Raw genomic sequence first — 15,321 nt, forward strand, 5'->3', positions numbered from 1 at the left:
AGTCTTAGGGCCCAATTTAGAGGCTGCCTACTGGAGTAATAAAATGTTGAATCGCACGCTTTTTTTTTTTGTAAGACAAAAATAGGTATCCATATATGTCTTTCCTTATATTTTAAAATAAAAATAAAAATAAATAAAAAGAATAAATAAATAAATAAATAAAAGAAATGAATTTCATTTCTCATGAAAACAAATTAAGGTTCCAAAGGAAATAATGAATTCCAGGTCTGAAGTTGGAAATGTATTAGATAAGCATGGGATACCTTGCTATTGATCACAGCCAGGCCAGTAAAGTTCATGGCTACCTGTTCAAAATGCAAAAATGTCTATGGAAGCAGCTCCTTCTCATTGAAGATGGGATAGTTCAAACACCAAAAAGAACAATGACTGTGATGTACTGAAATACATCAAATATACAAAACTACATTTTTGGAAATGATATTCCAAAGGCAGCAGGGATTCATTTTGAGTTTGCTAGAACCCATTCAAGATTTCTAAAACGTGGATGATAATGGTTAAGAATGAAGCCTGCCTTTCTTATAGGGTGTCTGTTTCAGGGGAATTCTCTGATTTGTGAGGGAAAGTATTTTTGTTTATTTGTTTCTTTTTTAGAAGAGGGTATATACTCATAAACTCAAGAATAAAGTTAAATTAGAAGATCACAACTTTGCAATCCCTAATGAAGTAATGTATCTAAGCAATGATCATCAGTGACACAAAAACTACTAGTTGGAAGGTTGGTGGAGAATTTTATAATTCTACAATTTCATAGAATTTATATTTTATGATTTTATAATGTATAGATGAGTGTTGACAACACTTTAACCTTCCAATCAATGGGACAGCTAGATGTTTTGTTCCTTTGGTACGATTCAGTAGAATATATACAGCATCTTTTATTATTTTGCAAAAAAAAGGAGAATGCAAGTAAGTTTCTAAGTCACATTAGTAGGAAAGGTGGGACTTGGGTGAACATATTTAATCGAGGCTATGCAACCAGATCCAGAATTGGGAATATTTACATGACAGATAATCTAGGGCTTTCAAGAGGCAAATAAAGATCATAAAGAGAGGGACACGCATACATAAAAATTGCTGTAACAACAATTTAAAAATAAAAGATAAATGAGAATACTGAAATCACGCTAGGGTATTACAAAGACGTTGATAAACATGAGTGTCGGCACAGTAATCACATACATAATCATTAAAAGCCATGATTAGTGATCACACCTGACTGTTATTTATGTCAGCACTAAGATTGTCGCTGAGACAAAACTAATCCCTGACTTCAAAGAACTGATAACTGACTTGTGAAAACAGATGATTATATAAATAGGAGGAGTCTGTGGTCATAGAAATCATTGGAGACCTCAAACCAATCTTGAAACCTGTGGCTCTGCAACTGAATGTCTCTGAGCCTCGATTTCATCTAGTAACTGGCAAGTATTCTTCATTTAACATATGTGGTTGCAAAGAGGGCTGAATAAAATAACTTATTTAAAGCATTTACAAACCTAAAGCAGTCTTTATATTTTTTAAAAAATGGCCATGCAGTGTATGAAATAGTAAAAAGTGGGTGGAATAGACAAGCTGTGCCAGGTATTCAGAGGAAAGAATTACAAGGAGTTATCAGAGTTTATGCAAATTTTCTGAGAAGGTCAGAGCTTGAGCCCATTCCAGGGAATTTATGCAAATTATCTGGGAAGGTGAGAGTTTGGGCCCATTCCAGAGTGACAGCAGAAAGGATTTTACCATGTTATTCTTAGTATCTGATCTGCCCCAGCATCTGGTACTTTGAACGGTGGGAAGTTTTTTTGTTAAAAAAAAAAAATAGCTAGCCTACATTAATAAATGAATAGGAATAGCGTGCTGTTAAAGCAAATAAGAATTTCCACTGGTTTACATGGGCTCTAGATGGAGACTTCTGCTAAGTATGAGACAAAAATCTCCCATGGATGCTGTCTGGTTGGAGTGAGGGACATGCTACCTTGTTCTTCAAGTTTTTACATTCTCCCCTCAACCCCATTCAAGTTCAGTTTCCTTTCTTTCTTAGTATTATTGTGTTTCAAATAGGGGTAGGAAATTTCAAATGAGAACCTGGAAAAATACTGCTCACTGTAATAAACAAACATCATCTTTTGATTAAATATAACTCTTGCAGGAGTCACCTTAAAAATTGTCAACCTTTATACATTTTACTAATTAGAAACATCCTTAGCACGTAAGTACTAAATGTTCTAGCCTATAGTAAAAATCCATATATTGCCTCCAGTCAAAATTCAATATCCCTTTTTCCTCGAATCTTTCACAAAAATATAATCTTAAAAATTAAAATGTCTTTACAATAATGGAAAACCTACTTTTAAAACACCATGTGTTTCTACATTAAGGGGCGAAAGTTCTTCATTTTTTGTTTGTACAAGTTGAGCATTTCAAGAAGTCATTGGCATCCATTGATAACAACCACATTCTCCATTTTCCCAGAAGAGCCAGGAGCCACTTTTAGTCCTAGTTAACGAAAACGCATGCATAAATCAACCATTCGGGTCGGTCTTCTCCACTCCTTCAGCAGAGGACGTCGGCGCCCGGCTGCCTCGCCCGCTTGCCTGTTTCTAGGCTGCGGGAGGATTAGACACATGCGCACGATTGGTCTCTTTGTGTGCACCAGGAAGGGTTTGGCGTCGATTGATTTACACTTCCTAACGGGGCAAAGACCTGGAACGACCGCGTGTGCTTGGGAATAAAAATGTACTGTAAACAAGGCCGATGAAATAAACAAGTGTCTCGCTCCCGCTGGCCTTCCACGTTGGAAGTGTCCCCACCGCCCTTTCCCCGGTGCCCAGCTTGCGAGTGGAGATTTAGAGCCCGGGAATGAGGCGCCGTGTCCTTAGGAATCTCGCGCCCGGGGAGCGCTGAGGGACCCGGGAGCCGGGTAGGGAGCGGGCCCCGGGGCGCGCCGCGTTGGAGGCGCTCCCGCCCGCGCGGAGAGGGATGGAGCGCTTCTTGCGAGCGTCTCGGAGCCCAGCCATCCCGCGGACCAGGGGGAGGGAGCGGGGCCGGCGCATCAGCCCGCCCCCGCCCGCCCCCTCCCCCCGCGCTGGGGAGCCGCGGTGGTGCGCTCCGGCCAGCTGTGCGCAGCCGAGCGAGGCGCCAGCCCGTGGGTGCTGCCGGGGGCGGCGGCGCGGTGGGGGCGCCCGCAGCTGGCGGCTGCGCGGGCCGCGGCGCGGGGCTCGCGGCGGGGGGCGAAGGTGAGCGCCGGAACGCAGAGGGCTGGTGCTGCTCACGTCGCCGGGCCCCGTTCCCCGTCCGCGGCGGCCCTGCAGGCGACCCCGCGTCCCCACCGGCGGGAGCTCGGGAAGGAGCGGGCGGCGGCGCTGCTGCTGGCGGCGGCCGGCTGGATGCGAGACCCGCGCAGACCCGGCGGCGGACGGCGGCTCTCGACTCGGGAGAGCGGATCTCGGAGCGCAGGAGCCCGATCGCTCTGGCCATGGCCTCCAACTTTAACGACATAGTCAAGCAGGGCTACGTGAAAATCCGCAGCAGGAAGCTAGGGGTGAGTGGCTCGCTCGGCTTGCTCCTTCCCCTGCGCTCGTTCGGCCCGGCTGGCTGCCTGGGGGGGCAGGGAGAGGTGACCTGTGCGGGTACAGGGCAGAGAGGGACCCGGCCCTGTTGCTTGGCCAGGTGAGGGCCCGCACCTGCCGGGGGGTTCTGCAGACAGACCTGCGGGCTCCGGGAGCGCCTGAGTCCCCATTCTCGAGTGCACCGGGCTGTCTTCGACAGTGCGGGGAAGTCAGTAGATGAAAGGGGTTGTCGTCCGACGAGGAACGTGCCTTGGAGGAGGTTTCTTTGCGGTGCTATCCACGATGGTCTGTTCTCAAAAGTGTGCGCTTTTCAGGTGGAACTGCTCTGTGTGGCGACGCTCGCGTGTGTTTAGAATCACCATTTTCTGGTCCCCGCTTCCCAAGCTCAATTCTTAATTCCCGTTTTATGCCTTCCCAGCGCCGCGCGTCCCTGCCGGCTGTAGCGAGCGAGTTTAGGGCGCCTTCGCCGCGGCGGAGGGCGGCTCCCGCGCCCGGCGAGTGCTCCCAGACCCGGGGACCCGCTCCCGCGTGCAGGCAGGTGTGTGCCCCGCGCCCGCCTGCAGACACTCCTCCGGTAAAGTTGATGGAGCCCTTTCCCTACTTCTTGAAAGATACGCTGCCTGGTTTGGGAGGGAAACAGAGTAGAACCCAAGGGTTCAAAACTATTCTAGTGACCAGACGAGGCGGCAGGAGGGACTCAACGGGAGGCATCGGGACAGGCGGGGCGGGCACCTGGACGGGAGCGGCCTAGACTTGGGACGCGAGGGGGAGGATGGAGGGACGGGCAGGAGGTCCCCAGGGAGCGCGCGAGGTAGGGTGACCTGGGAGGCTGACCCGGGTGGGGTGGTCCGGAAGAGCGAGGGGAAACTCGTCTGGGAAAGAAAGTGCCCGTGTTCCGGACTCTGGTTGTGTCTGCCTCACTGTCCTCCAAGTTCCAGTTCTACCAGGCTCCTGCATCCCGGGGCAAAAGAGAAGAACCTTCTCTTGAGCTAGAACCTTCCCTGTGTTCCCTGATGACTGGAAGAATCCTCCAACTTGGAGAAGGGGAAAAATAGGGGAGAACTTTGCTGATTTCTGTGTAAAAAAGAAAGCAAAAGAAGGGTAGTGTTAGAGAGTAGAAGAAAGGTACGGTAGAATCCCCGAAAGAGGGCAGATCACCAAGCACCAGGAGTCGCTTTGTCGGGAGTTGGCGGCGCCAGGTGTTGGGGACAGGAGGACAGACGGCAAAGGCCGACTTGACTCTTGGTGCTGCCTCTGCTGGGTTTCACATTAACGATGCAGACTGTACCCCAAGGACAACAGGGGCCCATTCTGGAACTTCAGCAGTTCTGTAGTAGACTGGGAGGCTGCAAGAGCGAGTGCGACAGCAACGCCCCCCTTTCTCCAGCCTGGAGCCAACGTGCGCTGCCCTGAGTCCCACCAAGGCGAAAGAGAGCAGGCGCCAGAGTCAGATCCTCGGCCCGGTTTCAAGGGCTTTTCTTGGGTAGGAGAAAGCGCCTCATTCTTTTCCAGGGATATAAGAACGAACCCACGGAAAAAGCTGCGGTTCTCCAGGAGTCTGGTTGTTCCTCGCAGCCGGGACGCAATGCTCAAGTCTGTCACCACACAGCTGTCAGCCAAGGGAGGTGCAGAGCTGGAGGTGGAAGGGAGTCATCTTCTTAGCTTGACCTTTGAAGCCCTTTGCTTTACGACACGATGCTTGTTCATTTTTCTCGGCCTTTGTTCTTCTTGAAATCGCGATTGTGTCTGATGCTTCACACTATATAAACTAATGAATGAGTTAAGTCCCACACAAGATGTGTGTCTGCGTTCACAGAGTCACCTGCATGTGAAAATGAGACTGAAGAATGTAGCCTGAGTATCCCCTTCCTGCGCACTTGGCCCTGGAGTCTATAGGATTCCCCCCGACCCCATCCAAGCCTGCCAGGATTTCACACAGTAAGAACTGAGTATGTAACCCAGTTATAACACAGGGCCCAAGGAAAGTGCATTGAATGCTTTTTGGGTAACTGGCATTCACGGTGTTTGAAATGTCATCTTGAACACCATTTCTGCCTACCGATGTGTGCAAACGTATATTTAAACTTACAAAGCCTCTTTTGCTGTGCTCACCGTTTAGAGCTTTGCCTTTGTAAAGTGCAACCTTCATAGAAAACAAAAAAAGTGTGTTTATATAAAAATTAGTTGCTTTTGTCCTCCATTTCTACCTGAGAAACATAAACTTCAAAGTTAGATATTGAAACAGTTTTGTTTTAAATTAAATCAAAATACTAAATTCACCTTGACTATTTTGGGAACTTTTTTTTAAGTCAGATGCTTTTCTATTCAGAATATTCTAATATGCAGAAGAGTGAATTTAAATGGCAAAACTTCACATGGCTGGTTCTGTAACGCTTATTAAGTTAAGTGAGTCGCATATTAGAGTAAAACTCTAAGCAAATATGTGTGCCTTAAAGAGTCATACCCCAAATCATAAAAATTGAAATTATCCAAACATTAATATTTCCTTTGCATAGTTAATAATAGTTATTCCTAATTTTATGGACTCGAAAGTATGAACTTTTCCAAATAACATATTTTTTTAACTCTAACGACAAGATGAGTTTGTATGATTTATGTCCAAAACTAAATTTCAAAATACAAATAATTATAATTGAACATGCATAGATGTTTGATTTATTATGGACAGGACTCTTGCTTTCAAAAATCGAAGTCTGTGATATTCTAATGGAGAAAAAAAGGCCTAGATATGAGGCCAATTGCATCAAAGATAATTATTGACATGAAACATAAGTTATGATGAAATGTTCTAATGTGCCCTTTGCTTCTCACAGATTAGTGCAATTTTGAATGAGGGCAGTAAGGCATTTCTTGTCCTCTAGGTAGCAAGTCAGGCCTTTCAGAGGGGCTTCCAGTTTTACGAGGTCAAAAGGGCCCTTGCCCTGTGTCTCACTGGGGAAGCTAGCAACCTTTTGAGTCCAGTCTCTTACCCACTGTTTGGGCAAAGAAGTAAAATTTAGTAAGCAAGGCATATATAGCAAAATATCCAGTTGGTTTTTGGTTTATAGCAAACTAAGAACTCAATCACTGAAAGCATTAATAATCCAACACTTTGTGTATTGACCCCAAAGTTATCAAAAATAGATGCAGCATTGTGGAGTGATACCATTATCATCATCACCACCACCATCATCACCATCATCACAGTCATTGTCATCAGCATCACTGTACAAATTTTAGAATGCTATACCTTGACTTATTCTAGACACAGACCTCACATCATTTTTTTTTCCAGGAATTCATTCAGATACATCAACATGACTATTCACAGACACATTGTATGCAGGCAAAATAGTGTCTTCTACAGACATTTTATATTTCTTACTCAAACTCAGGTGAGAGATTGGTATTGGTACATGTGGGTTCTGAAGGAGTGTCTCAGGATAGCGTGGTGTGTGTGTGTGTGTATCTGTATATTCAGGTACACACTCAACATGTGATCAAATTATCCTGGAGTGTCCACAGTTTAAGAGGCAGTGTACACTGGTGTTTGTGTGTGTATTACAGAGTCATATTGTGTTAAGCCTGAATTATTTATAAGAAATAACCCCTGCATCATTGCTACTCAGAGTACATCGGGCCAGTCATTGTACTTTGCACCAACTTCGCTGTAGGAGAAGCGGGGAAATGTGGAGGAACAGATTTGGAGTTTTGAAGAGCACTAACTTTATGAACTGAGCACCTATTGAGAATTTCACTTTTTGTGTATTTTTCTTTTGTTTTAACAACTTACTGTGGATTTACCTACCTCTTGCCCTTTCTCCCTTCTTGATTAAAACCTCAGGACAACTCCATTCCTGGCTTAAGGATAACTGATCTCCTTTCTGTAAACACTGTGAGTTTTCCTTTCCTCTCACAACAGCTTTCCTCAGAATATTTGTTCATGAGAGAGATTTATGAAAATTTACCCTTTTATAGAAGCTCACTCATTAAAATAAATACAAAGGGCTGGACATGGTGGCTCACGCCTGTAATCCTAGCATTTTGGGAGGCTGAGCCAACATGGTGAAACCCTGTCTCTACTAAAAATTACAAAAAGTCAGTGGGGTCTGGTGATGTGCGCCTGTAGTCCCAGTTACTCAGGAGACTGAGGCACGAGAATTGCTTGAACCCGGGAGGTGGAAGTTGCTGTGAGCCGAGATCGTGTCTCTGCACTCCAGCCTGGGTGACAAAGCGAAACTCTGTCTCAAAATAACTAATAAAATTCAATAAATAGAGATGTGCATATATGCATTTGTATATTTTGTCCTTTAGATCAATTTTACAATTTCTTTGGTCTCCAAGTCTGTAAAAACTAGTTTGTAAAGAGAGATTATATCTTGTATGGCATGCATTACCAATTTGCCAAGAATTAGATGCACAAATATATTTAAGATAAAACATATAAATAACTTAGTCATTCTGACCATTTACAAGTTCTGAAGAACTTTCAGGATCATTACTTCATATATGAATTCCCAATCTATGGATTTATGGTGCAGAAATTAGAATGAATATGTTTCAGTCTTGACTTGTCTAGAATATTGTGAATTCTGAACATTGTTTTCTGAAATGGATCTGTGATATCTATGTTTATTTATTATTTGTATAGTTATCATTTCTCATTAAATACTAATTTAGCATGTGAAAATTTCAATTATTTGAACTCTCTATTGGATTCTAGATTTTTATTCATGTGACAATTATGCATATTCTTTACGCTGTGTGTACATTTGCCATTTATTTCTGTATCTATATATATTCCTGCAAATAATGTAGTTCTTAGAATTTTCCAGTAAGAAAAGATCTTAAGTATCTTCTATCTAATTCCTATATTTTACGTTATCTTCAGCTGCCTGTTTGTGTGTATGACATCTGATGTATGCTTAGAAACTACTATCTCTATTGGTATTTTTTTTCCTTTTAAAAACATGCCTCTGTCTGCATATGAACATGTCTGATGTCCTTTGAATTTTAAAAATTAAGCCAAAGACAGTGAAAATTAAGGTAATTTTTACAGTAAAAACCAAATACGGACATTGTAGCTGAACTTTGCTATTAAATTATTATGCCTGTATAAGGCCTTGGGAGAGGCTGGTAAATGAGAGAGAGTTATCAAGATTCATGTCTCAGTTTTTATCTTGGTAGATTTACAGATGACTGCTGGCAAGGTGAACTTTAAAAATGACATTCCTTTTCTTAGAAAACAAAGATAATACTCAATACTTAAAGAGATCTTTCAAATGACTGAAATTAATGGTTAGTGAGCAGGGAAGTGCTACAGTGGTCAAGTATCTTTGTACGATCTACATTCCCAGTTTCCGTAAATGTCTTTCAAACATGCACAATAATGGTGAATATTTTGGATCACTATACAATAGAATAAGGAATAAAAAATTAGTTTAGGCCAGGTGCAGTGGCTCATGCCTGTAATCCCAACACTTTGGGAGGCCGAGGCTGGCAGATCACCTGAGATCAGGAGTTTGAGAGCAGCCTGGCCAACGTTGTGAAACCTCGTCTCTACTAAAAATACAAAAATTAGCGGGGCACGGAGGCTGGTGCCTGTAATTCCAGCTACTCAGGAGGCTGAGGCAGGAGAATTGCTTGAACCCAAGAGGTAGAGGTTGCAGTGACCTGAGATTACACCACTGCACTCCAGTCTGGGTAACAAGAACGAAACTTCATCTAGAAAAAAAAAATAGTTTACTATGAAGCATATGTATTTGACGTAAATGTCATCTTTTTGAAGTATTTTCATTAGTTAGCATTGCCCTGTTTGGATCATAAACCATGTAGATACTGTTGAGTAGGACAATTCAGTATTTGTATCTTTGGACTGTTTCTATTTATATCAATTTTAGAAACTATAGAAGATAAAAGGCATGCAATACAAACAAAATTAAAGTTATCTGTAGTCCCACCATTTAGAGATAATCTCTAGATTTCACACATTTTGAAGTGCAGTGCTGGTTTTGAGGAAGACGTAATTTCTATCAAATAAGATCAAATAATTAAAAGGGACCATACTATAATTTCTTTAGCCTCAGTTTTATTACTTGTGCCTCACTTTAGTCACAGTATTTTCTGTTTTTCTTCAAGGTCTTGTAACTTCGTCCACAGAGTCCACAAATTCTAGTTAGGGAACATTTTCATTAACTTTCTGCATAAATCCTCATTAGATTTATTTTAAGATACAGAGCAGTATTATCCTCTAAGTAATTCATTTTTATATTGTTACACTATTACTCAATGAGAATATTGTACCTGTCAGTCAAACTGGATAGAATAAGAAATGATACTTTGCTATAAGCAAGAGCAGAAGTGAATAAGGAAAACTACTGTTTGCATGGTATTTGCAATCAGTAGTGACGGTTGTAACCTTTCAACATGGGCAAAAGATTTTGTCTGCCATTTTCCTGAATTATTTGCAACAATTCTTGGTTAATTTTTATTTTTGGCTTAACAGTAAAATTACTGGGAACAAAGACATATTAATGCTTAGTTTGGGACTTCATAATGGTAACATAATCTCACTACATTTTGTATGTATTGTGCCTTTTACAGCTTGTAAAGACTTATCACACATATTATATAATTCTTATGGTAGGATTTTAAATGTATATTCAATTTTTAACCCCCATTCTGTACATAAACTAGAATGCAAAAGGCAAATCAGCTGGAGTTATTGAGACACAGCTTGGGTTTGTGTGTTTGTGTATACAAACCTAGGTTTATAACTTCAAGTTCAGTGTAATAGCTACTATACAACAGCTACCACTTTGGAGTGTATGTAGACAAGTTCAACACAGTCATGTGTACCCTTTAAAGTCAACGTGCTTTCTTTGGTATCTTGGTGTAAAGCTGATATGATCATTCACTTTACTCAATGCTAAGTTATTAAGATTGCAGATAAAAATGCTATTTAGTGAGAGAATTTATGTCATGATAAGGAAGTACTGTGTAGATACTTGTCGAGGCCACACTGAATTGATAATTTCATTTTCATTGATACCAAACACAAATTCACTAACCTCTCCTTTCAAAGAAAAAAAATAGAGCACCTTTCAAAATTTAGCTGACAGTGTCTGGGTAGAATTTTAAAAGTTATTTAAATAGTTAAATATATTTATTTTAGCATTACCTTTATTTATGGAAGATTATATTTTTATTTAACATGGCTTTATAAAAGATTATGTTTAAATCAACTTAATGAAAGATGAGTTCATATAAAGAAAACCTAAATATAAACACTATGCAGATTAATGGGGATCCGACAAATCAAAAGGCAGTATATGGTGACATAGTCATGCACCATATAGTATAACAGCATTAGCTAAATACCCAAGCATTGACAGTACTCCACCACAGCATGATCTCAACTCAAGAAACTGGATTATTTTGTCTGTTTCTTATTTTTGTTGCTTGTTGCTTTAAAAGGGCTTAAATCAAAATCGATGTATTTAAATTATGTTCCTTTATTAAAAAACTATTAATTTTTTAAGTTGCCTGTAGAGCCAACCTCTTACTCAAATGTGTACGTTTGTACATAAAATGCATTACATGTTAATATGCTTTGGCTGTGTCCCCACCAAAATCTCATCTTGATTTGTAGCTCCCATAATCCCCACGTGCCATGGGAGGGACCTGGTGGGAGATCATTGAATCACGGGAGTGGTTTCTCCCATGCTGTTCTTGAGATGGTGAGTCCTCGCAAGATCTGATGGTTTTATAAGGGGCTTCCCCCTTCACTGGGTACTCATTCTTTCTCCTGCCGCCCTGTGAAGAGGTGCCTTCCACCATGACTGTAGGTTCCCTGAGGCCTCCCCAGCCGTGCAGAACTGTGAGTCAATTAAACCTCTGTCCTTTATAAATTACCCAGTCTCTGGTATGTTCTTACAGTAGCATGAGAATAGACTAATACACATGTAGAAACGTGTGTGGTACTTTTTTCCTAATGATTTTTCCATTGTAAATATGGAATTGCTTTTTTCTGATTACTCACTATCCTTTAGCATGTTTATGTCTGTGTGTATATATGTACACACATATATACATATATGTGTTATATATTGAATATGTATATATTCAATAGAATATGTATGTATTTCCAAATGGCATGTTACTACCTATACATATGGAATTGCTATCTTTCCTGAGCGGATAATTATCTATATTACCTATCCCTTTGTCTATATCTATATTATCTATATTACCTATCCCTTTATTAAAAAAAAAAATCACTCTCAACGACAACTGCATATAGGAGTGACCTGCAGAGCTTGATCCTTCGGCCTAGGCTCTCCTCACTGAATTGGCCGGCCTGGAGTTGAGTGTGGGTTTGCCTTAAAGTTCCCTCAAGTGTTTTTAATGTGACACCAGAGTTGATAATTGTTGCCATAAAATGGTAATTTTTTTTAGGAAATAGAGAAAATATGTAACACGTTAGATTCCTCTAAATTGCTAACTACACTGTTGTTAGTGCGAAGACCTCTGAAATAGAAAGTTAATTATCCATTAAATCCTTTATGTAACCCTCATTTCCTGACAGTCTATAATGCTTTATAATGTGAACACAGAAGGAATACAACAAAAAATTTTTTTGACACACAGAAATTCACTTCATAAACAATGCAGGGAATTTGAGTTCATCTTTTCTGAGGACTTCTGGATCATGCTTTCCAGGCTCTCTTGATACATGACGGATGCTTCTACCAGCAGTGTGGATGCTCTTAAAAGATTTCAATTGTCTAATTTGTGTATTCTCATCTAAGTAATTAAGATACCATGGCTATTTAAATTGTACTTAATTTAAGACTCACTGAGTTCTGAACAATGCAATCATGATTTTCCCAATGGGAGATTCAGTGCATGAGATTATATTTTAAAAAACCAGTAGCTCAGAGTCAGTTTTGTATTCTTTATAAACCTGAGCTCATGGCTGTGAAAGACAGCTGCTACCTTGCAACACCTTGCTCCTGATATCTATGAGGTTTATGTTTTATGTTCTTTTCTTTCTTCCTTGTTTCCTACTTGAAGAGGTAGGGCATAGATGAATGGATGGGGAGAGAGAAAATTGAAGCAATATATAGCACATACCTCTCGAGTCCAAGCAGATAGTAGGTACCCTTGTGGTTTTTAGAGAAGGTGACCATAAAGCTGACAAGTCATGAATTAAGAAGGGTTTGTTAAAAGTTCTATGCATAAGACACAACATAACCAGGTAACAATATGTGTCTAGATGAGATGGGTGTGGAGTAATGAGAAAAGATCCAGAATAAGAGTGCTTGTAGAGTTCTAAGAAGCTGGGAAATTGCTGATGGGTTTTACAAGAGGGGTTAAACATTCATTGTCAAATTAACAAAACCCCTGAGGCTGGGGTGTAGAATAGATTGTAGTGAAATAGGACTGTTGGCAAGGAGCCAACAAGAAGTGAGTTTCAGTATCTAGGAAAGGTACTGGGTGATTCTACAGGCTAGCCAGGATGGAGAACCACTGCCACAGAAGTATTTTGTTTTTCTAGCTCTTGGGAAAAATGAATCTTTCACCTACTATTGTTTGCATTGAGAATCCATCTGGCAGTCTTATTTTTGCCTTTTGAAAATGATTAGTCTCTTTTCTTCTGTCTGCTTTTAATATGTTCTTTATCTTTGGTTTTCAGGAGTTTTGTTACGACACGTAGAAATATAGTTTTCATTCCGTTCATCTTTCTTGAGGTTTATAGGACTTCTTGATTCTATGGCTTGATATCATTCATCAGTTTTGAAACATTCTCCACCATTACCTCCTCAAGTATCAATTCTGTCCGTTCTTTCTCTTTGTCCTTACTCATATGTAAGAAAGCAGAGATATGGCAAGTAATTACTACCATATCTCAAAGTGTCTTTATGCTTTTACTCTTTCATCTGTTTGCCTCTCAAATCTTCAAGATCAATATTTTTTCTTGCATTTCTTTCAGTTTGCTAATTTTCTATTCAGCTGCAAATAATCTACTGTTAAAAACTATTCATTGCTATCAATTTTGATGTTTTTATTTTCATGTCTGGAATTCTCATTTGGTTCATTTAAAAATTATTATAAGTTATCAATTTTATCTTTGGTAGTTTTCAATGCCTTCAAATATCTATACTTTTTGTATATGTGCAGCATTTGTGATCATGAGCATGTGAGCTTTCTTGAATTACAGAAATGGAACTTTCTCAGTGGTTAATTGCTTTTTGTGGAGGTAGAGGTCATGTGATCCTCCAGAACTCCGCTGAGAGACAGGAGAGTTGGCTATAGCTTTTCCTTCATTGTGAGACCCTCTACCTGTGATGATTTTGACTTGAAATATTCTCAAAACAAGTTATCTACCTCCATTGTAGCACTATGGCTTGTGACAATGACAGTGAAGAAAAATAATTATTTTACTTTTGAGGGTTATTTTTTTCTCTTTTGTTTGTTTTGGTAACAGCAATGGCAAGACCCACTCCCAGAGATTCTACTTTAATTGATTTCTGGGCAAGAGAATTATTTGTTTCAGGCTTGGTTTTTATCTCAAGTGATTCTAGAATAAATGAAGTACATTTTACCAGAATAATTTTTAATGCAAGTTGTTTATCACCATATATTTCCCCTGAACCCTAGAGAGCTAGGATAAATAAGTTAAAGTATGCCTCCACAAGTAAAAAATAAAAATAAAAATAAACACTATGAATGTCTATATCAGCCATTTGTCATTTCTTTATTTCAGCCGGAATTTGAGTCTCTTTCCCATATTTGGAGAGTACTCCCACATTATGAATGGTGAAGGTAGTAAATAAGGTCTTGCATCATAAAAGATGAAATGCCCAAAATGCTTATCTCCCTTGCAGCTAGAGCACAAGATCATGAGCTGGTTTTTAGAAATTACAGGAACCTAGGACCGACTTTGAGTTAGTGACAAAAGAGGCAATTCAGTGGAGGAATCTTCACAGGGGAGGACAGAGTAGTCACTTCTACTGGATCACTGTAATGACACAGAGTAGGAACAATGCAAATTACTGCATCTGTTGTCTCAAGTGAATATACTCATTAAGCCACTTTAGTAACTTTAGAGAATATTTATGATTGCTTAGTCTTGAACCTGGCTCTCCAGTCCTCTATTCCTATTTTGAAATAATAAAAACTTTAATAAATTCCTTTCTGTCTAAATCAGCAAGTGTCAACTTCTGTTGCTTGCAACTAATACATATAACTGATAAGACAGCATTATTGGAAGTGATTCGGTTAAGTTTAAAAATATTTTAAAATCATACGTGTTTTAGATTAGTGAATATTAAATAGTTGTCTTTAGCAATAAGTAGATAGAATTAATTCCTCTTTTGTTTACTCCTAGCTTAGACATTAGAGCATCATGAGTGAATTATCCTGTTCCCACATGGGGATTTGTAGGAGCTTTGATATAAGGGTACATCCAAATCACATAATTAAGAAAAAAGTTTGTTTTAAATAGGGACCCACACAAATACACATAACATATTTTAGGCAAAGGTGGAAAACTAGTTTGATAAAGAGGAACGCCTTTTCAGCAAATGTTACTGGAGTAATTGAACATCCATGAGCAAACTAAGGGAAGCGTCACATCAACTTCACACCTTGTAACTCAAAACAGATCACAGACTTAAATGTAAAACGTAAAGCTATAACAATTTTGGAAAATCATTAGAAGAAAATCTAGGAC

At 40.1% G+C, this 15,321-nt stretch overlaps 1 protein-coding gene across 1 annotated transcript in view; it reads left to right on the forward strand.

Annotated features, from left to right (window-relative positions):
- The first annotated feature begins 3,139 nt into the window (after positions 1-3,139).
- DOK6 (docking protein 6) overlaps positions 3,140-15,321 on the forward strand; it is a 435,938-nt gene continuing 423,756 nt past the window's right edge. The window contains exon 1 of the mRNA XM_030925729.1: positions 3,140-3,556. Within this exon, the coding sequence (XP_030781589.1) occupies positions 3,491-3,556 (66 nt within the window). The 5' untranslated portion in view covers positions 3,140-3,490. The remainder of the gene's footprint in view (positions 3,557-15,321) is intronic.

Source organism: Rhinopithecus roxellana, chromosome 21 (assembly GCF_007565055.1).
Source record: "Rhinopithecus roxellana isolate Shanxi Qingling chromosome 21, ASM756505v1, whole genome shotgun sequence".
NCBI lineage: Eukaryota > Metazoa > Chordata > Mammalia > Primates > Cercopithecidae > Rhinopithecus > Rhinopithecus roxellana.